Here is a 25,080-nt window from a genome sequence, read left to right as displayed (position 1 = left end):
TATTTAAGAAGAATTATAGCACAGTATGGATTCATTCTGATTACGCTGTGTGCTTATATCTAAAGTATTTGAAAATATAGACCACAATCGTCTGTTATTGAAACTATGTCGTCAAGCACCGGAAATCTAGCCTAAGTTACCTTCAATTGTTGTAACTGTATAACTATTCCCTTCCAGTGCCTATACCGTCGCCAGCACTCTCCCCGGCCGTCCGTCTTGCGAAAATTCCCGATTTGGACACCATTATTGGAACAACCCGTGTTTTACTTGGTGAGGCCCACGAAGTGTCCAGTTAGTTGCAAAGGTAGTAGTCACAAAGCAAGTTCGATTCCGGACTTTGTCTAGTTAGGGTAGATCTACTAGGTACCAAATTTATGGGATGGCTTCACATATCCATCACACCAATCTTTCAACTTCGCCGATGAACTCTGTTGCCCTCATATCTTCGCACGTCTTCTTGCCCTAACATACCGCGGCACTCTCTCCGGTAACACGTCAATCATCTGCTCCAGCCATTTCCTCGTCGTAGCCGGATCGATCACACCGTCGATCTCAGCCGCCATAGCCATATTGAGGGCGTTCCCTTCGCTGTACATGACCTCGATCATCTCCTGCTCCCTTTTCTTCCTCTTTTCAAGATCGTTGATGGCATCTAACTCCTTCTTGTACGCAAGCCTTACAGCGCCTTCGATCCCCATGCCCCCAAAGACGGCACTCGGCCACGCCACGCACATGCTGTTCTTCAAACTTCCACCACCGAGCATCGCTTGTGCGCCCAGTCCGAAACCGTTTCGCAGTACGACTCCTAGGACGCGACCGCCGAGAAGGGCAAATTCTTGGGAGTTGCCAAACCAGTCACCGAAGCAGCGGTATGTACTTCCGGCACCTTGAGCTTCGATCGAGCGCTCGAAGTCGGGGCCGACCATGAATCCAGGGGTATCGCAGAGGCTGAGGAGATGCATGCCGCCGAGGCGGATGAGGAGACGGAGAAGGCGGTTGACTTTTGCTCCGGATGCGACGTCGATAGCGCCGCCTAGGGGAGATGAGGAGTTAGAAGCCATGATTGCGACGGCGTGGCCGTGGATGCGGCCAAAGCCTGTGAGCACAGAGAGACCCCACTCGGGACAGAATTCGATGAAGCTATCGTCGTCCAGAAGAAGGTTGATCACACGACGGACATCGTAGGCTCGGCGACGAGATGACAGTGGCGGCACGGCGGTGCGTAGGCGAAGAGGATCCGATGTGTAAGGACTCTCCGCCGGTGGCAGCAGAGGATGTGTGAACAGAGCAACGATCTTGCGGACAAGCGGCGCAGCTTCGACCTCGGTGTCCACAAGTACATCAATGCCACCTGAGCGCATATGGACATCGACGGGACCGATATGTTCGTGCTCGAATCGGCCAAGGCCACCGCCCTCGATCATTGCTTGACCGCCCATGCCGATCGTGGTGGACTTCCTCAGCGGCGCATCTTTTGATCCGCCTCTGGTAGCGACGACAATGTCGCACGTTCCCAAGAATGCAGCGTTGCCCGCAAAGCAGTATCCATTCACTACTGCAACAGAAGGTATCCCTCTTGCCTTGATCTCGCCCATCAGAGCGAATGATGGCGTCTTTAGGCCCGCCATGCCCAAGTGATCGGTGTCACCTGGTCTTCCACCGCCTCCTTCGGCGTACATCACCAGTGGCACAGGATGATCAATGATTGATTGGAAGATGCGGTCTAACTTCTGATGATGGAAGTGTCCTTGCGTGCCGGCAAGGACGAGGTAGTCGCCAATGACAACTGCGACTGGATGAGAGTCTATCTTGGCCCAGCCCACGATGATACCATCCCCGCTTGTTCGAGCGATGAGATGGGACATGGGGTATCTTTTCCTCTGTGCCGCAACCACGAGGTCTCCATATTCAACGAATGAATCTTTGTCTACAAGTAAGTCGAGATTTTCCCGGCCCGTGAGGTATCCGTTCGCATGGCGCTTGGCCACGTCCTCTTCGCGGCCAGCGTACCGTAGAAAGGCCTTACGTTCGTTCAGCTCCGTCAGCTCCGGCCGCAGCTTCTCTGGGTTCTCAGTCTCGGCTAGGTCGTGTGTATTGGTAGATGAACTGTCGCCATCCGAGCGGGTGAAGAGAAGAGCATCGCCGGCATTTACTTGTTGTCCTTGCGTGACGGCCACTTTCGCCACAACACCATTGTAGGCGCTCCGGACGGAATGTTCCATCTTCATCGCCTCAAGAACGACCAATTCTTGGCCAGCAGTGATCTTGTCGCCTCCGCTCACTTTGATGGAAAGGACAACCCCCGTGACAAGTGCGAGCAGCTCTTCCGAGCCTGCAGGTCGCTCAACTTTAGCCGCATCCTCCATTAGCGAGGTAGCTTCGTCGGAGTTGCGGTCACCTTTAGCCCGCAACGCGTCTTCGAACTGCTGCGTGGCGCTGTACAGCACCTCGAAGTTCTCCTGGATGGTCAAAATGTTGCTCTTGCCCTCTTGCACGGGTTGGATATCCAGCAAAGCCATTAGGAACGCCTGATTCGTCCTGCATCCTCCGATCCTTGTCTCGTCGATGGCCCAACGAGCCAGCCGCAGTGCGGACTCATACGACGATGAGGTGACAATGAGTTTCGCCAAAAGGCTGTCGAACAAAGGGCTCACAGCATACTGTCGGCCTCCTTCAAGAGCTGTCTCGACTCGCACGCCTGCTCCCGTGGGGAAATGTCCTTGTCGAATAGTCCCCGCTTCAGGTTGCGCGGTGCCATCTTGCCTGAAAGTTTCGGCGTTGATGCGTAGCTGTATGGATGTAAGCCGAGGTGGTGGGGGTTCTCGCGTTATGTTCAGGTCTGCCAGCGTTCGTCCCAAGGCAACCTGAAGCTGTAAATCCACCAAATCAATGCCATTGATCTGTTCGGTGATGGTATGCTCGACTTGGATCCTGGGATTCGCCTCCATGAAATAATAGTCTTCGGTTGCTGCATCGACAAGGAACTCGATTGTGGCGAGACTTCGCAGCTTCACTGCTTTTCCTAGTTTCACCGCAGCCTCGATGATAGCTCGCCTAAGCCGTGGCGTAATGGAATGCGAAGGCGCAATCTCCACGACTTTCTGGTTTCTGCGCTGAAGCGAGCATTCTCTTTCCCAGAAATGGCAAACTTCTCCAGTGCCGTCTCCAAGAAGCTGGACTTCAATATGTGTAGCACCGTGCAGATATCGCTCCGCGAATAAGCTTCCAATGCCGAAGGATGCATGTGCCTCTCGCTGACAAGCTTCGTAAGCCAGGCGAATAGCTTGCTCGTCCGTATTGTCATCAATGATGCGGATGCCGCGCCCGCCGCCGCCAGCTGCGGCCTTCAGGATGATTTTGCTGGCTGGGCCCAGGCTCTTTCCAAACGCTAGTACATCCGTGATGGAAGAACCTCGATCGAGTAGGGTCTGCGTGCCATCTAGAACCGGTATACCTGCATCTGCCGCCAATGACTTCGCGCTCATCTTGTTTCCGAGTTGTGCCAACTGCTCGCTCGATGGTCCGATGAACATGATGTCTTCATCCTCGCATAGTCTCACAAACCCAGCGTCTTCGGACAAGAAACCATAGCCCGGTGCGATACCCCAGCATCCTTCTTTCTTCGCAATGTTGACAATATTGGCCGCGTCCAGATATGCACGTGGCCCTTCTCCTGGGAGCGCCACTGATGCAGTTGCAAGACGCACGTGTGTCGCATCCTTCTCAGAGGGGGTGAACAGGGCTACTGTGTGGATGCTTGAGTAGAGCGAATATGTCCTGATGAGGCGGCATGCTATCTCGGATCGATTGGCTATGAGAATCTTGATGGGTTGAGAGGAAGACATCCTGGAGGCAACCCACCAAGGCGGTCATCGACTGGAGAGCGATAGCCATCGCGTGTCACGCACATTAATGATCTTTGTCTCGTTTTCCAGGTGGCTGCAGTATTCATGAAAAGTGGACCTCAAACCCTGTTGCCCCGCCCCCTGCTCCTCGGCTTAATTCGGCAGTGTCGGCACCAGCACGCCTGTCCAGCCGACTGAGTGCTCTGACCCTACCCTTGCCCTACCCTACAGTACTGTAAGAGAACTAATCCGTAATGGCCGCCGTTCCAATGGAGCGAGGGGCTCGCCTCATTCATCCGTGAAAATCCCCCTGGAGAACACATTGGAAACGCCCGCGATTTCCACAATCGCGCAGGGCTATCTTGCATGAATGGCCCAGTTCTGCAGAGGCCACCCCATTCACAGTGCGGCCCATTTCTGGGCCTCATCACCACCTCACGCCTGCAATTATCTTTCGTGTAGAGTGAACAGAAAGCTATGACAGGCATATCTACAATTGGGCTGGCTAACGGAGTTGGGATACAAAGGTGAGTTCCCAGTTGAAAGTGAGCGGTGGCAGTGCAAATTGAGGAGAGGGTGAGCCGAAGTTGAGCCGGGCGCTATTTTGCCGACGAATTACAAATACGGCGCTAATCAAAAGACGACATGGAACGAGGTGAGTTGGTCTTAATTATCCATCTTTTGCTCGACGCGTTCACCATGGCTTCGAGGTGCCGTAGGCAGTGGCGGTGGCGCGGAGGGAAGGGTAATCGCGATTTCGGGAGGCTTCTAGAGCGTCCTCAATAACTTGCTGAGACTCAATAGCTATGTTGACACAGTTGAATAGCTGGGAATAGCGGTCCACCGGGTGGACAGATGGTGGTCGGTGGAGGAGAGAGAGATGGGCGCAGGAACGCGTCAGGTGGGGTGGCGGAGGGGTAATTGTAGAAGCGGAAGCGGAAGCGGAAGCCGTGGAACTTTCAGTGTCGCTTGAGATGATCAGTGAGGGCGGACAAGCTGAGACTGGTACGAGTAGTGTATCATCATCACCTCTTTTGGACCTCCGAAATCTAGCAGGAGCAGCAGCCGGGGGGAGGGACGGGCAAGGGACGGGGCGGGAGGGACTGGGATAGCCCTCGCTGAACCTTCAGGGAGCAAAGTGCTCGGTCTAGACTCTCTTGACTCTGGTTATATAACAACACGCACTCGTGCAACGGAGACCGTGCTGCCTCCGTCTTTGCAGGCCTTCGTCCGCTTTGGGGGGCTGCCGCTGGGGAACTTGAGGCTTCATGTCGCAAGATATAATAAATCCCAAGCGAGATGTCTCGACCTCCTCGCAAGCTCAGCATGCTCTCCACCAAAACTTTACACTTCTGCGGCGGAAAAACAAAAAAATCTTGGTCACGGTGGTTCTACGTGGTTCCGACCTGGTCCTAACGTTGGTCGGTGCTTCCGAAATGCAGCCGTGAAGGCTATAGTTTTGTGGTATCTTCAGACATTATATTAGATTATCGCTGACAGAGCAGCGCAGCCTCCCTAGTCGCGGTATCATGAAGCGCTCAACACCAAACTGATATAAACTTAGTCAAACGCTTACTTAGCGCCGGCGAGGCAGATTCCCCACCCCGACATCGTAAGATCAAGTGGTTGAGCTGTGAGGCTTAAGTTGGAGATCGAAACAACCACTGTCTTGTCAGCCAAGGATCCGAGGTGAAAAAAAAAAAAATGGCGCACATCTCGAGGTCAAAAGACTGGGCCGATTGTCAAGGCCCAGGCGAGAATTATACGAATCCACTTCAATATAGAAAGTGACAGACAACTGCAGGGACGCGAAATGTTGGACTGTGAGTTGAAGAGGTCGAAATTAGCGGAAACTGAGGCTTGACAACAACATGTGACTTCATGTGACCATATTGTGCCACCAGCAAGTTAGGTCGGCGGCTCAACTTGAGGGGTTAGATAGAGCCCAGATAGAGCCCAGATAGAGCCCAGATAGAGCCCAGATAGAGCCCAGATAGAGCCCAGATAGACGCCCAGCGTCATCGCCTGCGGCCTCCTGGCTACAAGCAGCCGTTCGTGCCACCAGGCAACCACAAAAGACCCAAGCCAGTCCAACAATTCATGCATGGTGAACAAACCTACGTTCTCCGTCCAGGGCCCAGCGCGTATTCGTGGGTTTCGAGAGAGCGCTCCGCCACCAAACTAGGCACTGTCAACACTGTCCCCTCTAACTGCAATGCTCGATGTAGGCATACTATGCTAGTCAAAAACTCCCGTTTCATAGAACAGTCCAGCCTCATCGACTTTGTACGGAAATTCTGTCAACTTCTGTCATTTCTGAAACCTACACCATACATTTTCAGAATGGCCGAGTCCGAGGCAGCGTCCTCTGACCAGTGGCAGGAAGCAATGCTGGAAGCCTGCAGCGCCGGTCGACTGGATGAGCTACAGATACTGTTCAATGAGCACGGCATCAAGCATGGTAGCCCTGCCACACGATACTACGAAAGAACACCAGAGAGTGCACCGACGACGAGCACCTTGTTCGCCGCAGCCATTTCTCATGGACACCAGCCGATTGTTCGATTCCGGTATTCAGTCTACCCAGAAGTCGAAATTGGCGACGGTGCAATTCCCGGCGCGCTTCTGGAGCCGCCTCTGGATCCTGATATGCTCAAACTGGTCTGTTCGCACACACCTGAAATTGCCTTTTTGGAGTACGAAGACCATATGACGAGCTTATTGAGGAAAGCTTGCGAAGGGGGTGCCGACAACGCGCCTTTCATACACGTTCTCTTGGACCACGGAGCCTTGGACAAAATGACTCTCAACTACACATCCCGTATGGGCGGACCGCTGACACGAGCTGTGGAATGCGGCCAACCCATCGACGTTATCAGCAAGATGGCCCGCGATACCCCTCATCTTGATTTTCCTATCAAATCAGCGCTGTTCCACAGACGTGCCGATGTCCTCGACGTACTATTGAGCGAGAAGAGAACTAGAGGACGATCTTCCTCCCTCCACCTACCAAGAGCGCGGTGGTGGCTCGAGGGAGAGAAGAACAAAGACATGACCGATGTGCTTGAACGCCATATCAAGAGCTGCGAACGGCAACTGGCCGAATCTCCTCAGAGAGGCCTTCAATCGACGAGGAAAGGCGACGCTAAACAGTGGTGGCCATTCGGCGCCACGGGGACAGAGACAAAAGGCAAGACCAAGGACCAGAGCAGCCCAACAGCAGTTGAAAGCGACGGCCCTTCAAAATCATGGTGCCCGTTATCGAAGAAAGGAAACAAACTCGAGTCTGCCGATGCACAACACCATGAGAAGATGAAGCGGGTTGACTATTCAAGTTCTGATGAAGACACGGGAAAGGACGGTTAACAATACTCTACGCTAGGGCAATACTGTGTATATCTTCCTAGTGGAAAGGAGATGAGGACTCGAGCCTCTTGAAAATTTCTCTATGTAATCATCATTAGAATTTGCCATTGATCAACATAGCTAGTGTAACAAGGCGAGGTGGCTGTGCTGTGATGGGCTGTGCTGGGCTGGTAGAGCGGTGGCAGAGTGAAAAAAGTTGTCTAGTCACATGTCAAACCTAAATGGGCTGGCAGAGAGGGGGGTGCAGAACAGTTTACAGTGCTGGCAGTGTACCATTCATTACAGATTGAGCAGAGTATCATGAATTCCATGGTTTTTGGCGCCGTCTACCTAATTCCTGAGTGTTTTTTATCAGTCCTGTCCTGTCCGTCGATGCTCCCGCTGTGCTAGGTGTTTGTAGCCCTAGCCGCTGCCCCTCTGGGTGGTGTTGGTGGTGTTGTCTTGTCAGTATCAACCAGAAACGCGTTCTCGATTCCCGATCTGCTGGACAGGCCTCTGTGCGTTGTTGCACGTGCACGCCGAACCCTGAAGTGCTCTGTTACACTAGCTTGACTCAAAACCAAGGTTCCCTTTCTCACCCTCAGTGTCCATACCTCTTCCACATCAACTCTTGAAAAACCATCTGAGACAAGGAACAGACGCCGACCCCACGGAACATAGCAAGCGACAAGGAGGCTAAATGAGTGGAAAGTCCGGCGCTAGAGTCCTGTCCCTGGTGTCCACGCCTTTACGGCGGTGATAGATTATTGATACCCTGGCTGCAAGGAATAAAGCTCGCGCCACTGAGTCCCGCTTGAAAGGTCTTCTGCACTGCATTCGATGCCCCGGCTGGCCCGCTTTATATGTGATCTTGAGCTTTCTGTCTCTTGGCCTTGATATCGCATCCTCAGTCCTTCTCGAAAACGCCAGCGCGCACATTAACCTTCTTGTACCCATCGACCACCTCATTAGATCGGACCGGGCTCATGAGACCTTGTGGCCCGTTCAAGCCACTCGCATTATGCAGAGCATCCATATTGCTTTGTACTTGGTACATAAAAATGACTCTCTCCTAGCAGCGCGATCAAGATCACCCATTCAGCGCTAGCATTGGGTAAAGACGCAGACGGAAGGATCGAAGTTTCCAGGCAGCAGGCTGAATAGCTGAAACGAAAGAGGGGGGGGGGGGGACAGATGGCAAGTGCAGCTGAGGCCCCCAAAGGGGCACGCCTCCGTAAGTTCGGGGCATAAGAAGTACTTGTTACACTGAACAATACAATTTGTTACCATCCTAGTCCTAACGTCCTGGGCCGGCACCCAAATCGACCGGTAAACGGATCATCGCCCGTTTATCGAGCCGAGTCGCTGTCATTAAAGATGTCCAGCCGTCCTTGTTCTGATATTCTAGGTTCGCACCTAACTCATCCAGTAAACGGACCATCGCCTGATAATCGAACCAAGTCGCTATCATCAAAGGTGCCCAGCCGTTCTTATCCTGATATTCTAGGTCCGCATCTAGCTCAATAAGTAGGCGGGCTACAGCCTCGTGACTTTGCTGAGTTGCCCATATCATTGGGGTATAACCCAAGTCTCTGTGTACCGGCTCCAGGTCAGCACCCAGGCCGGCTAGAAGCCGGACCGTTTCCGCATGCCCTCGTGTAGCAGCCAGCGACAGTGGCGTCCATCCCCATGTATCATGCAGATCTGGTTGATATCCTCTTTGAATTAACGTCATCATGAAGTGTCTTAGCCCGAACTATGCAGCTAAGTGTACACTTGTTGTCTGCATTCGAGTCTCTTCACTGCAATGATCCCAGGATTTGGCTGATGCCAACAAAACTTGACTTGACGAAGCAACGTTTGAGTCACTGATAAGAAACTGAAGAACTTCTTGTTGAGTCTCCACATCTTCTTCGATATGCTCTCCCCAGAACCGGGCTGCGTAGCCATAGAGTGGATTAGTTCGTAGCCTTTTCGTGAACTGGTCAGCGGTGTGACAGATGCCGCTTGCAAAATTGTTGAAGGACAAATAGGTAATGCAAGCCTTCGCGATGTAGCTTTCTGGCTCTGGAAACCAAGCCCCTTGCTTCGTGAAGTACTCTTGTGCCGTATAGTGAACGAGTCGGATGACTTGACTTTGTTCATCGACCGTGACCAGACCAGCACAGACAGACAATACAGTGCCCCGGTCGGGCACATTGTCATCATCGAATTCGCGATCGCCAATGACTACGGCAACTGTCTGAGGGCCCCTAGCCGGTTGTGATACTCTTGTGAGTTGAGGAACCACTGACCGGTTCCCGGCTGATGCTTCATCATGAAGTCGTTTTGCTGAGAGACAAATTCTGTGGGCGAAAGCCACTGGGGGATAGCTTGTTTCATTCGCTCAGTCTGTACGTTGACAAAGGTCTTCACATCCTTCTGAATATCTATTACATATACAAAGATATTAGGCTAATGACTCCTATGTTTTTGAGGCTTACCTACCAAAGAAAGACTCCGAAAATGTTTCGGTGATCTTTTTCTCAGCTTGCACTCTGGTTTGGTGGGATTCGAAGCAGGAGATCTTTTGTATACGCAGCAGCCGCCATTGCTGCATATCCCTGCCACCGCTTATTCTTATGAGAGTCCGAGTAATCGCATATACCGCGGACCACCAGGCAAGGAAAGCGGTTCATAACACCCGCTGCCTCCATCTCAAAACACAGAACACCATAATTTGCCGCGTGATTTCGAGCTGAGGCGTCGTTTATCACTCGATTCGCTGAAGCAATCAATCCGTAATGTATGGCGGGCTCATCGTCGTCTTCTGTTCTAGGTTCACGGAAAAAAGTATTCGATAAGTCTGAATCACAGGTTTCAGAACAGTCTCTCTCGTCGTTCGGAGGATGAGCGACTGTTGACAGATATAGATAATCTGTTTTCGGGTCCGGCCGCCGGTATTTCTTTTGTAGTCTTGGTTTATTCTCAAGCGTGGTATCAATAGTTTATTTAAGCCGATGGCCGTCGCTCTCATATTGCGCCCTTAAGCCAGCGACAGCTGTTCGGAGAATCGGTGGTGGTTGGGGTGCTCAGGGAGCGCGCAGGAAGCACTCAGTAACGCTCAGCTAATGGCTCAGTCAAAGCTCAGGTTAAAGCGGCCGTCGCTCACCCCCGAGGATCAAACGGTATATGGCAATCAGGTTTCCCGTTCAAGGGTAATCTAGGTAGTAATGAATGTAGTTATTGGTGGTGACTTAAAAAGAGAGGACGAGTCCTTGAATGAAGGATCAGGATCAGAATATTCTGGCGCCGAAGCACCGTGCCAGCCCCAACGTTCGAGCCCTTCTTTTACAGCATGCCATTTCTCCGAACAATCTTGGTCTGAGAAGGACCTTTACATTGTCGTCGGGACCTGCTGGGCGTCCTGGATCGGTTCGTCCCAGACCCAGCGGTCCTTGGTGTAGAGCTCCGCGCCGGGTTTCGGCGGCGATGTTTTGAAGTCGTTGAATAGCGCGATGCGCACCACTGCGTGTCGTAAGCATAGGAAGAGAGTTAGATATGTAGTTACAACTGTTTTTTGACTTTTTTTTTTTTTTACAGCGTTCGCGTAGCGAATGATTGTAGGAGAACAGAAGATATGATATGTATGTGCGACTCACAAGCTTGGCCGGGCAGACCCTCCTTGGCGAGCCCGTAGATCGGACTGCCGCAGATGTCGCAGAAATGACGATCGACGGTGCGGCCACTGTCGGTATTCTTGTCGGCGTAGTGCTTGATGGGGCCCGCGAAGGTGACCTTTTCCAGCGGGACGAACATGGCGAAGCCGCCTCCTGCAACCAGATCAGTGCCCGAGTATAATGCACGTCTTTTGAAAGCGTTGATTGAACTCTGACTGGCCCCAGGGAGAAGGGGGAGCGGGAAGTGGAGATATAACATACCTGCACCGCTGGTTTTTTTGCAATTCTGACAGTGGCAGACAAATGCGCTGGGGGTTCCCTCAAGAGGGATGTCGGCCTCGACGGTGACGGCGCCGCAATTGCAGGACCCGTGCATGTTGGAACGGTATGATTGATATCAATGTGGGTGGTTTTCGCAAGTCCTTCGGTTCTTTGACCATTGTGATTCACTGGATAGTTGTATGCTTATATTGTCATGCGAGGAGTCTAGTTCAGGATAAGAGGCGAAGCTTGGGAAGGACTGCGCGCGTAGAGAACCGGCGTTGTAGATGGCGCCGACGGTACGGAGCCTCCAATGTCTTCGAAATAATGTTGTCGCTCAAGTCTCGATGATATCCACGGAGGCGATGATACTCTCGTGGATTCCAAACTAATTAGGTATAGCCGATGTCCGGAGCCGAGCTACTGGTACGCACGTAGGAGAATTCGATCAAACAGGATCACCGCTCAGCATTTCCCAGTCAAAGAGCGGTTACGGGGAGATTCAAAACAAAAAATTTCCTTACCATGAACCCCTGTGATGTGATGAGCTATGTTAATTGCGTGTGGCGTCTCAGTGCCTTCTCGTCGCAGGTCAGACGGGGTTTAGAAGAACGTCAAACGTTGGCCGATCCATGGCCAGCATGATCAGACACAATTTCCCTGTTCAGGGACATGGTGATGAGTCCTCAAAGAGGTGGATGGGAACATAACACAAGCGACTGGTGGCGATGGAATGGCTCAGCGTCCATTCAGGCCTTCTTCGGCGTTGATGACGTGGCATCTCTGCGAATGTCCTCGATGGGTTCGTAGGCAGATTGATAGGCTCTATCGACACGGAACCATGAGATGCACTGCAAGGCCTTAATGCTGAGCATAGGGACCGACGGCCGTTTCCCAGCCAGTATGTCTAACTTGCCCAGCAATTCAGCGTTTGACCAAGATCTGATATGAGGCGAGCGTCTCATTCTTGAGCGCAAAGCTCTTGATATTTTCCTGCATCATACTCTTAAGGATCCTCGGCAATGAGCTTGAAAGTGACACAGACAATGACACTTACTAAGTTGCTTGTTTGTGTCACCTCCACAAGAGGACGATGCACCTCGACAGCAGATGGCCCTCCGATCCCAAACATAGCAATAGTCAAGCTCCAATTAGCTGAATCGTCTGCAATTTTCGTCTGTAAGGCCATGCGATTAGTGAATATGGATGCTTGTGATTACCAAGGAATGCACGTTGGTGAACACGGTCCTATAAGTTCCCCATGGCCATGAGCCGTTGTGGTAGGCTAACCTGTGCCGACAGATCCTGAGTCCGCTGCTATCAAGAGCTAAGCAACGACGAGTAGAGGGTTCAGAGGAATTTCCACGTCGAGCAAGTCATGCATCCCCTCCCAGAGTGCATCAAACGACCAAATCCGGGTTGAAGTTTCCCGAGGACAAGAGACGGGCGGCTTAGATCTTACAAACGGGAAGAGAGCTCACCATCAGCATTCGTGGTCCGAAATCGTCAAAAGTGTATTGGAAGATTGTGTTTGTCTGGGGCAGTTTGTCGACCTTGTCGGAGGCTTTGTCCATGTCCGCTGAGATAGGCCACTCCACCTATCATAAGAAGATACCGGGCAGTAAGGAAAAGCTCGCTAATAAGTCCTGCGTACAAAAGGACCTGCAGGCAAATGTGGTTTCAAAGCTAACGCACCTCAGCAGACAGACACAACACAGAAAGAAATCAAGCTGGATGCATGTGTCTCCATGTCGAGTGGTTCCCACAGTCGTTTGACAGGTGCAAGCAAATTAGGTGCCTGATTCAATACACTTGCACCGCATAAAAGGGAGGTGTGGTGTAGAATGCATGTAGCGAGCTGCTTTTCGTTCGTCACCGTCTTCCTTACCAGTGTTTGGAGTCAAAGTGATATCAATCTTTCCACTCCCGCAGGGTTACCAGAACAACATCTCGCAGCAAAATTAGAAACGACACTCTTTGTAGCGAGATACCATTCAAAAACCAGCCAGCAAAATGGGCGACAGCGACAGCACCAAAATTTGGGTCCCGATAACGGTTGTCGGTCTCATCCTCGTCTTTCTCCTCGCAATATGCTGTCTTCCCTGGCGCAGAGACGACTACATCGAACGACAGTCTAGGGGAAGAACACCATCACGCCATTTGCCAACAGGATTACCTTGGGAAGAGATCACCACGTTCAGCTCATTTCCGACTCGACCTGGACCAGTGTTTCTGGGACCACGCGGCGGCCGACGAGGACCAAGTCCATCCTGGGGCGATAGGGGGCCAATGTATTATCCTGGAGTCAACATCATCGAAAGAGAACCTATATTCGCGCGTAGGTGATCGATGGGTTGAAGGATGGGAGAATCTCGCGGGAGGCTGTGGTTAGTTGATATGAGCCCCCAGGACATCTTGTACGGCGTCGACGGAGGTGTGTTGGCACGGCTCGGGGGGACGAGGAGATTGCAAGCAGAGACATGGATGATGGAATCACGATTCGATCATGATGATATGGTGGGATGATGGGTGATGGATGATGGGTGATGGATGATGGGTGATGGATGATGGGAATGGTGGTGTTGAAATGGATGCTGCGCTGAGAAAATGTCGACGCGCCAAGTTGAAATCGAGTCGCGTGAAGTTGGTTTCGACTCTCGACTCTCGACGCTCTATCTTCCCTCAACCACCCTGTCTCCTCTTCCCTCAACTAATGACAAACATTCATCACCAATTGCTGCTTCGGATCTACTGGTTCGAATGTCCACCAGAAAATGCTGAGCCCTCATCCAAGACTTTTTCGAAGCCATTTCGCCCAGGAGCTATCTTCAAGGTCGTTTTAGAAGACTAAGAACTCGGTCTTCGGAGATCCTCGGCATGGGCAACTCCAACGCCTAGTTGAAAGACGAACTCAGGAGAGATGCTGTGATAACGGGGCGTACACCTGCCGATAGATGCTGATTTCTACCACACGGCCGAAACATCTAACAGTGGGTGCCTGCAGCAAAAGACCGTTGATGTGCCGATGATCACTGCGCCTTGCATGGCAAAAGCTCTACAGCAGGGCACCGCAAATGGAGAACCGGGCGCAATTAGATTTCCGATTTGGGCATTTAGACGCATGTGTCTCCGATCACACGAGGGATCCTGACCAGACAGACGCCTCTCTCTGAGACTTTGGGGGATTAGTCCGCTTTGTCGGCTGAACCTCAAACTATTTGAAGTACATATTGCATCTGCTTGGCCAGTTCTCTGCGAAAAGCCTCTTCTTGCGGAAGTGTCAGCCTAACCAAGACGCTATTTTCAACGCCCAATGGATAGACCGGGCCACATTAACTACCAACAACCAATCGATCTTGATTCTGATATCCTCCGCTTATCACTCGACTGGAAGAAATGTCGTTGACATGACCTGCTCACTGCCGGCGAGATCGTTGACTTGTTGGGTATCAGGCTGCAGCTAGACTTGAAGCGGACTAAACCAGTTGTTGCCTCGAAGACGACTCGTCGCCTCATGCTAGCACGTCCGATCGATTCTCCCGCTGCTGCCTAAGCATTGTCAACTGGAGAGGGGCAGGACAAGAGCAAGGCGCATCCTGGGCTTATTATGACAAGCTATGATGATTCGGGCTTGAGATGGCTCCCTATCGGCAGAGCTCTCGTCGGCAGTCCATTCTCTAAGGAGAATGCTTTTACAGGCTTGACGGACTTGGCCAACCAACCCGCAACGCCGGACAGGCGCCCCTATCAACTGTGTGCCTAGAGCCGCAAAACCCTTGGACTCTGCCCAGAAGTTGACTTCTCTCATCCTTGCCCACTTCTGTTCATTCATCACTATCCTGCACAGCATAAGAGATGTCTTCTCACGCTATGAGGCAACGATGGTGGCTCTGAAGCGGCTGCGTCTGGGTTGGTCATAGAGACTGCAGCAAAATTGCTCTTGTCAACAACTCACCTGAGCACATTCCCGCACCTCCAGTCACAACTATAGCCTATAGCCATGGTTAAGTCCACGAGATTGACTGTGAAGATCTTACTTGGGATCATCAACGACTGGACCACCCAGAATGGAGAAGAAGGGGGAAAATGAGATGGCCTGCGATACATTTACGATAATGCACCGTCCTATCGAAAATCAACCCAACGATACCATCCATAATCTACCACGCAATGGAAAGGGCGTTTCCAACACAGCGGATGGGGCCAACGAGCAAGAAGTTCTTAGTCGGATCAAATCTAAAGTTGCTTTGATCGAATCCTACTCGGGAGATAGCCAGTTGGCGAGCGCCTTGTCTCAAGGCAGCAACATTCATCCTGCCCCTCAGTTGGTCGACCACGAGCCTTACATCAATCCAATTACAGGTCAAGCGTTCATACTTGACTGCCTTGATGAGCCAGGCCCGTCATGTCCTACAAAGAGTGTCCCTTCTGCTTTGATTGCAAGTCGGCTCCATGCAATTGAACACAAACATAAAGCCTCCAGCGGCATTCCACGATATGCCGAACCTCCTGTTTTCATCAATTCTGCCAAACATCACAACCTCGATTACCCACAAAGCCTCTTACATACCGGATCAAAAGACCCAATCTCAGAAGTAACTCCGTGCGACGCATTGTGGGAAGCTTTTGGCGGCAGTCCGTTACCGTCGGACAACACAGCATACGCCCCCAATGCATGTACGAATGCGAGTATGTCGCTCAACCCGAGTAGTGCTAGATCTCACCTCGATCAGCATTGCCCAGCTGGGAATCCGAGGCAGGCATATGCAGATAATCAGGGAATCGAGCGTTCTCTGCAGGAATCCAAGGAGGAATTGGCATTAATAGGATGGAATAGAGAATGGAAAAATCATGTAGCTGTCTCAAAGGGTAAACATCATACGGGGCTGAAGGCGATGCCTGATGGGCTGCGGGCTGACCTTCAAGATTCAAAACGGCAGCATCAGTGCGAAGTGGATCGCAGTTGTACCATGAAACTTACTGGGGACGTTCCACAAGACCATCAAATGCTTCTCAAGGTCGAGACAAGCCGTTCGTCGGAGGAGAGAAAAGGAATGCAGGTGGACCAGGACGAGAGCAATCGGCGAGACCAAGAAGAGATGAAGGCTCCATTCGAGCAGATCCGCCAGTCCCAAGACGGATGGAATCGGGAAGTCGACTTGATTGTTCGCCAGGAACATGGTATGGCACGGCAGGTTGCGGCGAGGGAAGAAAGGAGAGAAGAAGGGAAGGCACCAAAAGAGATGAGGCGATTTCAGAACCAAATGCAGGCAGAGGACGACCGTATGTTCGAGACCGATCAGAAGCTAGCTCGCGCTTTATCGGAGATTGAGAATGAGGCTGGAGTTCCGCCGGACAAGCAGGGACACCAACTTCCTACCTGGACGGAGCAGTCGCCTTACCCGGAGACGCCTTCGCCTTCGCCTCCAACATGTCCGGAGAGAGGAGGAAGCGCACAAGACCAGAGTTGGGGGGCCAATCCATTTCGATGGCTGAAAAAGGCACTCCGACTGGCGCTTAGCCTATCACCAGCACCAGTCCCGGCTGGCATATCTCATCCGGGTCAAGGCATCAAGGCACCTGACGGCTCCAATAGCACTGGACGCGCCGGCGAAACTTCAGGAAAGCGCAGGCTGCCAACAACGGACAGGGAGCAACCAAGACAAGAAGAACAAATGAGGAGGCGATTAGCCAATGAAGCCGAGTGCAGCGTGTGCGCCGACTTGGCTCCCAAGGACCAGATGTGCCGGTTTGGATGCAAGCATTACTACTGTCGCCACTGTCTGGAGACAGCGGTCCAAACAGCAATCAAAGACGGGAAAGTGTTCAAATGTTGCAGAAAGCAGGCCGAGCCGAGTGTTGTCTGTCGGTGGCTTCCCGCGCAAGTTCACAGCGCGTACGCGGCCGTGGTCGAGGAACTAACGACTCCCAACCCGACGTACTGCCATAGTAGGAGATGCTCAGCCTTCATCCCTCCGGTCCAGTACGTCGGCGACACGGCACTGTGTTCCCGGTGCTCGACCGAGACCTGCAGACTGTGCAAACAGAAGGTACATCCTGGAGTCGTATGCGAACAGGACAGCGGAGGCCAAGCGTTGCTGCGCCTGAGCAAGACCAGGAAGTGGATGCAGTGCCCGAATTGCAAGAACATGGTGGAGCGCAGCGCGGGATGTCTCCACATGATTTGCCGGTGCGGGAGTGAGTTCTGTTACAACTGTGGGAAGCCCAGCTGGCGGTGTCGCGGGGCCAAGTGTGCTCGAGGGTGATGCAGCCTTGTGCAGCCTCGTTCCAGCTCCATGATCAGCCTCGATATATGTACCCTGTATATTTCTCTAACGTCCTCAGACCCAGCGGACCCACAATCGCATGCACCCCGCACTGGGCAAGAGATATGATTGGATTGGACTCGGGATCTTGTATCATCATTAGTTACATGTAATACATTCCGAAGTCCCGTCGAACTACATAGCGAGAAAATAGTAAACCCTGCTGAGCTCACCCTTTTTTTATCTTTCCCCTAACGATCTAAACGTTGGCCATGCTCTATAAAAATACTTTCGGACCAAGGTACAACCCTGCCTAGTTCGCTCTTTGTCTTTCCCCTAACGATCTAACCATCGACCATGTTCTACAAAAAGCTATACCATCGGACCAACGTACAATCATGCCGAAAGATCCACCGCAGACTACCTCCAACTCACCAGCAACAAGGGAGACAAACGGGAAGAAGATGTCAAGAGCCTGCATGGCGTGTCGAGAGACCAAATCAACTGAGCTCGATACGGTCATCAGAAGAGCCGGTCTACTGGTGAGCTACTCAGCCTCGTCCGGTGGAGGAGATAATCCAGGATGCCAAAAGCATTCTCAGTCGCAATGAGCTTTGAAGCAGATCGCGCACGCGGCTCAAACAGGCTGTTATGGGCATTGCCTCGCTGACTGACGATCCACCCATTCGTGTGCCCGCTTCCCCATGGACGGAAAGCACCTGGGATGACGATGCGGTATCTCATCTGATCTCCATTTACGTCACCTGGCATTGCTGCTGCTACCCTGCCGCCGACCAAGACGTATTTGTAAAGTCGACGAAGTCGAAGAATTTGACCAGCCACTTCTGTTCTCCCTTTCTGGTCAGTTCGCTTTCACTGGTTGCACGTGTAAGTAAATTTAATCTCCGGCATCCATTCATCATGTTCGCTTGGTCCCGAGCAAGCAGTCCAGAACTACACCGGCCATCCAGCTGCCTTTGCCAACCCGGAAGACCGCTCGACCAGAGCGATGCCCTACATGGAGGAAGTGACGAGATTATGGGAACTTCGAGCAAGGCAAGGCGAGTTTTGGCTGATTTGCGGGGCTTGCCTTCATGATCTCGTGGTGATTTTATGGGACGACGTTGCAGAATTATGCTCACCATAGTCCCGGCTGAAACTCTCTGCCCACAGTGCCGTCTTCCCAGGCAAAGATCGTGTCGGCGCACTGGACACTAGGCGATCCATCACCATGGCAGCCGAGCTTGTGAGACACGTCAAAAAGAGCTTGCGCCGGGGAGAGACCGAGCACACGACCAAAGAATCCCAGCGACCGTATATTCTGGCTCTGGGGGCCAGCATTCAGCCTTCAAACGTAAGTCTATCAGGCAAACACACACGAGTCGAACATTGTGCGGGAACCAACTGGAGGGTGGGGTTTGTATGTATAGTCAAGTCGCCCTGGCATGGACAAAACCCCTTGATTTGCGACTCCCGACGTGCAGTGCACCGTACGATGAGCAGGAATTAGCTACCGAAGCCTCGTGGCAACCGTACCCAAACCCCAGTCCACGTGCGACATTTTGCCCTGATGCGGTCGACAACGAAAGATTTCGACTCTACACCGTCGCGGCGGACATGTTTGCCTTTGGTATTGATGGGGAGTCCACAAGGACAGTCCCTTGCCCGGCCACGCCGCCCTCGACCCTGAGGAGAGATTGGAGCGGCTGGCTGACGTTGAGCTACGGCTTTTGGACTCGTATCAGTCTCTGCGCCCCGGGGCGCGGTGGGAGCCCGGATCATCTCCCAGTCTCCAGCTGGTCCCTAGGTCGATCTGTAGTAAGTAGTTGCTTGCTTCGGAATCATGTGGGTTCGTAGATATAGATGGATGGCTCATTTTGGGAGTTTCAATAAACAGTCTCGCATACTACGGGGTCTACATCACCGCACAAGCCCTCGTCCTTCGCGCCACGCCTGCCGCGCAAGGCCCCAAAAGAAGACAGGTCGGCAGGGGGCAAAATAATCCGCGCTTGTCCGAGCTATGCCGCCATATTTTCTGAGCGAGGTCGTGAGTTTGTCGAACCGGGAGAGCTGTGGCACGAGTATGGAGGCCTGCATCTTGCATGATGTTGATAATACTACAAAGGGAGCATACGTACCAGTATGTCAGCTACCAAGTAAGCAAGTAAGCAAGTAAGTAATAAAGGAACCACGAGCCGAGAGAGGAGCAAAGACTGATACAACCATCTCTCCCCAGTTCCGATGCGTTTGGGCCCGTCGTGTTTCGCTTGTGGTGCCCTTGACGAGCTTGGTCTTCAGTCCAGGGTCCATACCGGCGCGCTTCGCACAGTTCGAACGGTCTTTCCTCCACCTGTGCCCAGAATTTTTTTTTTTTCCCCGTGCGAATCGATCGAACGGAATGTCCGACGCTGGTGGCGCTGCGTATATGCGTATATGTGCTCCGTAGAAGTGAGTGACGACCGTCCAGGAATGTAGCGTCTGGTCTGGAGTCCTGGGCTCGTATCTGTGGACAATTCCGGGGGAAGGGGGACATATCGTATATATGTAGGTGTATGTGTATGTGTACATAGACAGAGAGGGACAGAGGGAGGGAGGCTTGCGAAGACGGAAATGTCCAATGTCCAATATCGAGAGTAGGTAACGTATGTAGTACGTAGAACATGTAATGTCATACGAGATGAGATATACCTCGTAATCTTGATTGTATCCATGTGCCTGCCTGCCTGCATTTCCTTCAGTATATTGCATATCCACTGATAATGTACTCCTTCGGGGGTGCCCGTCATATGCGCAGGGGATACTGGAATGGCATTGACTGTGCGTGCCTAGATTTATACTTCTCTCTCTTTCTCTTTCTCTTTCCCTTAGATACCGTGGTTCGTTCCGGGGTTCACCATTTCCATTGGCGAGGCACTACTCTCACAGATCCCGTCACTACCTCTCGTGCATCCGTCGCTGTTCCCTCCTCTCTGCTACTACCTCCACGCTTTGGCTTTCCTTGCCCTCTACCGTCCTCTCCATCCTTCCGGTATCAAAATCGAACCTACTTCCTCCACCCCTCGCTCCATAACCAGCAAATTGTACGCGGCAGCCGCGTTGGGCGTGTCCATGACATCGACCTTGATGCCCAGTTCCTCGGACAGATATCTCCTCGTTTCGCGAGAGAGCATCCACAATTTGCGACCCGTGCCGATGAGGAGGAGATCTGGTTTGGGATAGAGGAGTGAGAGAAGGCCGAGAGTCGACGGCGGGAAGTTCAACATCCCGCGGGGGTCGAGGAACACCGTAAAGCCTTTGTGTTCTCCGCTTCCGCTTCCGCTTCCGCTCGTCTTGCTTGCAGCATTCCCGGGATAGGAAGCCGCATCGGTAGCGGCAGCACCAGTAGTTGTAGGCATCCACGGCTGCCACAGAAACGCTTCGCCGCCCACCAGTATCACCCCTTTTCCGCCCGAAGTATGCACGCCATTGTTTAAATGAAACCCGTCGCTCGTGCAGGCGTCGATGGACGTGGCGGGTTCCTCAACGCCCGCGCTGGCCAGAATGTCCATTTTGGAGAAATCGGTCTGCGTGTCTTCTTTGGAAGGGGGCCCACGGTCGCGGTGTTTTGGCGCGCGAGGATTGATCTGTCTCGAGCGGCTGGTGGGCGTTGGAGATGGGGTGGCCGGTTTAGAGGAGGAGGAGGAGGAGGAGGAGGAGGAGGAGGAGGAGGAGGAGGGAGAAGACGACTGCTGGCGGCTCGGGATGGTTGTAGAGAGCGGACGAACATGTCTCGTCCGAAAGGATTGAGTGTAGCATGTTTGACGTCGTGTGAGAGAGATAGCCAGGGGACGTTGCGCTTGAGATGGGTTCGTATATAGAGGCGAGGCCGTTGCTGCTGCTGCACGACGAAGCGCACGGAGAAGGTCGGTTGAGGGAGCAGGAGCTCGCATCGTGAAGGCCGGCTCCCGAGGGAACAAAGACGAGGAAGAGCGGAGAAGGAGAAAGCTCAGGCAACGCAGGAGAGAGCTCTTTGCTAATTCAGGATTTTTCAACAGACCCAACTCGGTGTGCGAATGATGTAGAAAGGCACTGAATGGGCAGGAGTCAGGAGGAACGCTGTATTATCCGTCCATTGAACCAAGAATTATCGCCGTCGTGGGGGTGATGTAGAAGATTGGTCGTGAAAAAAAGTTACCAGCCGAAGTTTGATGGTGTTTGCGAACCCATGACTTCATCATACTTGATCATAGGTATGTAGTCTGCAATGCAGGGGGAACGCCATGCTATGTACCAATAGAGACTATGGACAGCCACCGAACACCTATACGGAATAGTAGTATGTACAACTACATACAGTACCGCTCCAGCGTAATATCAATCTACCACCACCACCCGTGCTCATTGCTTCGCTTTCACCTTATACTCTCATACTGGGACATGTTCACATATATTAATAGGTAGTATTCCCCCCTACATGGACAGAGTCCTCTTCGCGCAGACCCCCTTTTCGATATGAGCGGAATGCCGTCAGACTCAGGATCCATCAAATAGTCCCAAGTACATGTCTTCAATGCATCCTGCACTTTTGCCCGCCTACATGGATAGATAGATACCTTACCAATCACAATGCAACGCACCACCATGCACAAAAGGAAAAGCATTACACCTGACATGCCCGAGCTCGACCTCTTCTTGCCTCAAAAGTCGTTTTGAAATTATCAAATATGCCCGTCAAAGCCTCAAAAAAAATTATTACAAAATGCACAACCCAACAACGGCAATAACCACGGCGAACAGACTTCCCTTGAACACAGTCTCACTGTTGCCGCCAATCTGGCCCGCACTATTGGAAGAGCCTCCCCCATCACCTTGTACGAACCCTGTCGAGGCTGCTCCGGTGGTGCTGGCGCTGTTATCTCCGGATCCTGAACTGCCGCTGTTGCTTCCACCGCTATTCGTGGTGTTGTCGCCACGGCCGCCGTTGGTGCCAGTGCCCACGCCAGAAAGACCGGGAATTGTGGCCGGCTCGCTTGTCTTGGACGAGCCGCTTGAGCTGGCACTGCCGCTGGGATAGCCGGCAGACATGTTGGTGCCGGTCCCGAGGAATGATTTCAGCACGGTATTGTCATTGGTCACTTCGACAGTGTTGTTGGTCATGGCCGCGTCAGTAAAGATGTAAGACTTGGTGCCTTGCACGTTTGCGCCGGCAGGTGGATCGTAGCACTGCACCGAGACCGAGTCGAACTGGGCGTAATAGTAGCCGTTGGTCATGTATGGCGAGTTCCATTGCACAAGACCTCCTGCCCATTGAATGGTTCCTTCGCCGTTGGTTGGGAGACCGCCGGGCCACAGGGACAGCTGCACTTGGCACGGGGTTTGGGGGTAATAGTATCGGTTCGCCGTCGCATTCCAGGTGTCTTCGCGGTTCAAGGTGCGGACTGTATTGCCGTCGATGGACCAAGTAATGGTGTCGGGTTGCCAGTCGATTTCATAGTCGTGGAAGTTTGCATGGACATCCGAAAGACCGGTAGTGTTGCCGCCATTGGTATCTATAATCCCAATTAGCATGCAGACCCTTTTTTTTGGTCCGGGGAGACCCTTGAGAATTTTGCTTACAGACTGGTACACCCTGAGAGTAGAAGTTTGTTTGAGCACTTGTCAACTGCGTCCCGACGAACTCGAAATCGATTTCGTCCTTGGAGTTACCGAGCAGGATGAACGCAGTGACCACACCAGCACCAGCAGAAGTGGCAAACCTGGCACTGACCTTGCCATACCATACAAAGTGCGTGCTCGTTAGCAGTGTGCCCACTGTTCCCTCGGCCATGGTCAGTAGCACCGAGTTGTTGTATTCCAACGGACTGCCGGAGGAGACCCAGTCTGTCTGAGTAGCATCTCCCAGGTACTTCGTGTTGGGCATAACACGGTCGAGGTTATTAAAGTTATAGGTCTGGGATTGACAGACGGGTGCGGGCACGCAGGAATCGAGGCTGGCTGAGTTGACAGGATCACATCCCCCCAGACAATAGGCACCAACACCACATTGGCCATACTCTGTCGCCCCATTGATTGTCAGTATCTCGATCTTGTTCGCAACAGGACATGTATATCGGGGTCAATGGACATACGCGAACAGCAGGGAGCATCTGATGGGCATAGAACACCGCCGCCACACTTTGTCTGAGCAAAGACTGCGGGTGCCAACGCCGTGGCAACGAAGACGAGTGAATGTAAGACTCGGCCCGCCATTGCGGTGTTTTTATTTGTTTTCGTTTTCTCGGGTAAGGTTGGCTGATGCGTATGCAGTCGTCAACGAAAGGGCGACGGCACCATGCACCAATATACGAAGAATGCCCCGAGCCCAATACAAAAAGATTTGTTCTTGCAAAATCGAGTATCACGACAGGTGGGGATTGCTCTAGTCGTACGAGGTACAAAGAACGAGGTTCGAGGATTCGTCAGATGTTGCTGAGCAAGAGACGGAATCGGGTGGGAAATTGGGGGTTGGAATCGAACAAAGAAGGGGCCACGGCACTCGCGGGAGAAGGCAACGAACGAAGCTAGCGAGAGTGAGTGAAAGGGTTGGTATACTGTAGATAAAGAAGGATGCAAAGAAGATGGGATTACAACTGATGATGATGTCGGAGTGCGAAGAAAAAGGACAAAGAAGAGAGGACGCAAGGAATGGCGAGTGATACGGAGCTGCGACAGGAGACGCATTGGGCGCAGGCGAAGGCGAGGAGAGAGAAAGAGACTTAGCCAATGTTACTATGCTTGGATTGACGCAGGTGTTGGCCATTCCAAGTGTCTGCGCGATGTCTGTGAGTGGCTCTAGGTGACTCTGGTGAGGACCCAGGCATACATAGCGGGTGCATAGGGCCCGAGATCCAGGCCCATGGGCGTCGTGACTGGTCCGGGGCGCTCCAGGGGTTCCATTGCGTGACGCGGCGCGTGAAACATGGCCAGGGATGGAGGTTCCCGGTGCTTGGAGGGGCAGTTGCCACGCCTGTGGAAGCCTGTCGACACCCGTTAAACCCAGATCGGTTAAGGAGTCAAGAGATGGTGGCGGCAGACCCCTTGATTGGCGGCGTGTTGTGGCTGTGCATCCCCGGATGTTCCATCACCCATTCTGGACGTACTTGTACTTGGTACTTGTACTTGGTACTTGTCACTGGGGTGGTTGATGAGTATCCTCTTGTTCCAGATTCAAGTTTCCCACGTTTGATGGACGTCCTCGATGATGGTGTGATAAGGACTCCCACGCGGCTGCATCCTCCTCGCCTCCTCCCGAAGCTCTAAGCTCACGTGTCAAGGGCCCTCTTTACTACCTTATACAGTAGTGACTTCAATGCGAGTCATAAAAAGCAGACAAGGGAATCAGTGACTGTCACCATCACCATCGCTGTCTTTCTCAGCCGGGTCGACGCGTGTCGGCCCGTTAACTCTAGAATGACCATCTGACCAAAGGGCCCCAAAGCAACTGGTAATACACACTCTCGGACTCACCCCATGACGGAAATCAGTCCGATACCCCTGATGCTTCCCAGGCTTGAGGCATTCAGGGCAAACCCGTCTCGTCATCCACGCCTGAAGCTGACCTCCAACTCCGGAAATCCAGAACTGCTCTTTCAAGGCTTGTGGTTTGTTCCTCAGGCTCGTTCTCAATAGAGACCACCAAGACCACCCAAGTTGCAAGAATGGTAAGCCGGAATGTTCCGCATCGCG

The 25,080-nt window shown here is 52.5% G+C and overlaps 10 protein-coding genes across 10 annotated transcripts; 3 read left to right on the top strand and 7 right to left on the bottom strand.

The window, feature by feature from the left end:
- Positions 1–437: 437 nt before the first annotated feature.
- A1O5_12177 (uncharacterized protein) lies at positions 438–3,845 on the bottom strand (the record flags this gene model as incomplete). Its single annotated transcript, XM_007752746.1, has 1 exon — positions 438–3,845. One exon carries the CDS (start codon positions 3,843–3,845, stop codon positions 438–440), a length of 3,408 nt encoding a protein of 1,135 aa, XP_007750936.1.
- A 2,343-nt stretch (positions 3,846–6,188) lies between these two features.
- On the top strand, positions 6,189–7,211 carry A1O5_12176 (uncharacterized protein; the record flags this gene model as incomplete). The annotated part of the gene is made up of 1 exon (XM_007752745.1): positions 6,189–7,211. One exon carries the CDS (start codon positions 6,189–6,191, stop codon positions 7,209–7,211), a length of 1,023 nt encoding a protein of 340 aa, XP_007750935.1.
- A 1,276-nt stretch (positions 7,212–8,487) lies between these two features.
- On the bottom strand, positions 8,488–8,925 carry A1O5_12175 (uncharacterized protein; the record flags this gene model as incomplete). Its single annotated transcript, XM_007752744.1, has 1 exon — positions 8,488–8,925. The coding sequence occupies one exon, from the start codon at positions 8,923–8,925 to the stop codon at positions 8,488–8,490; it is 438 nt and encodes a 145-aa protein (XP_007750934.1).
- Positions 8,926–9,024: 99 nt separating this feature from the next.
- Positions 9,025–9,435, bottom strand: A1O5_12174 (uncharacterized protein; the record flags this gene model as incomplete). Its single annotated transcript, XM_007752743.1, has 1 exon — positions 9,025–9,435. A coding segment is annotated over one exon (411 nt), but the record flags the coding sequence as incomplete, so codon positions are not given.
- Positions 9,436–9,748: 313 nt separating this feature from the next.
- Positions 9,749–9,985, bottom strand: A1O5_12173 (uncharacterized protein; the record flags this gene model as incomplete). The annotated part of the gene is made up of 1 exon (XM_007752742.1): positions 9,749–9,985. A coding segment is annotated over one exon (237 nt), but the record flags the coding sequence as incomplete, so codon positions are not given.
- A 581-nt stretch (positions 9,986–10,566) lies between these two features.
- A1O5_12172 (uncharacterized protein) lies at positions 10,567–10,988 on the bottom strand (the record flags this gene model as incomplete). The annotated part of the gene is made up of 2 exons (XM_007752741.1): positions 10,567–10,697; positions 10,832–10,988. 2 exons carry the CDS (start codon positions 10,986–10,988, stop codon positions 10,567–10,569), a joined length of 288 nt encoding a protein of 95 aa, XP_007750931.1.
- Positions 10,989–15,177: 4,189 nt separating this feature from the next.
- On the top strand, positions 15,178–17,376 carry A1O5_12171 (uncharacterized protein; the record flags this gene model as incomplete). Its single annotated transcript, XM_007752740.1, has 1 exon — positions 15,178–17,376. One exon carries the CDS (start codon positions 15,178–15,180, stop codon positions 17,374–17,376), a length of 2,199 nt encoding a protein of 732 aa, XP_007750930.1.
- Positions 17,377–18,607: 1,231 nt separating this feature from the next.
- A1O5_12170 (uncharacterized protein) lies at positions 18,608–19,233 on the top strand (the record flags this gene model as incomplete). Its single annotated transcript, XM_007752739.1, has 2 exons — positions 18,608–18,792; positions 18,861–19,233. The coding sequence occupies 2 exons, from the start codon at positions 18,608–18,610 to the stop codon at positions 19,231–19,233; spliced, it is 558 nt and encodes a 185-aa protein (XP_007750929.1).
- A 1,148-nt stretch (positions 19,234–20,381) lies between these two features.
- Positions 20,382–20,924, bottom strand: A1O5_12169 (uncharacterized protein; the record flags this gene model as incomplete). The annotated part of the gene is made up of 1 exon (XM_007752738.1): positions 20,382–20,924. The coding sequence occupies one exon, from the start codon at positions 20,922–20,924 to the stop codon at positions 20,382–20,384; it is 543 nt and encodes a 180-aa protein (XP_007750928.1).
- A 1,183-nt stretch (positions 20,925–22,107) lies between these two features.
- On the bottom strand, positions 22,108–23,604 carry A1O5_12168 (murein transglycosylase; the record flags this gene model as incomplete). Its single annotated transcript, XM_007752737.1, has 3 exons — positions 22,108–22,904; positions 22,972–23,409; positions 23,484–23,604. 3 exons carry the CDS (start codon positions 23,602–23,604, stop codon positions 22,108–22,110), a joined length of 1,356 nt encoding a protein of 451 aa, XP_007750927.1.
- Positions 23,605–25,080: the final 1,476 nt, after the last annotated feature.

This window comes from Cladophialophora psammophila (genome assembly GCF_000585535.1).
Source record: "Cladophialophora psammophila CBS 110553 chromosome Unknown aczJe-supercont1.31, whole genome shotgun sequence".
Classification (NCBI taxonomy): Eukaryota; Fungi; Ascomycota; class Eurotiomycetes; order Chaetothyriales; family Herpotrichiellaceae; genus Cladophialophora; species Cladophialophora psammophila.
Note: the sequence above shows the minus strand (reverse complement) of the source record. Positions and strands in the feature narration are given on the sequence as shown.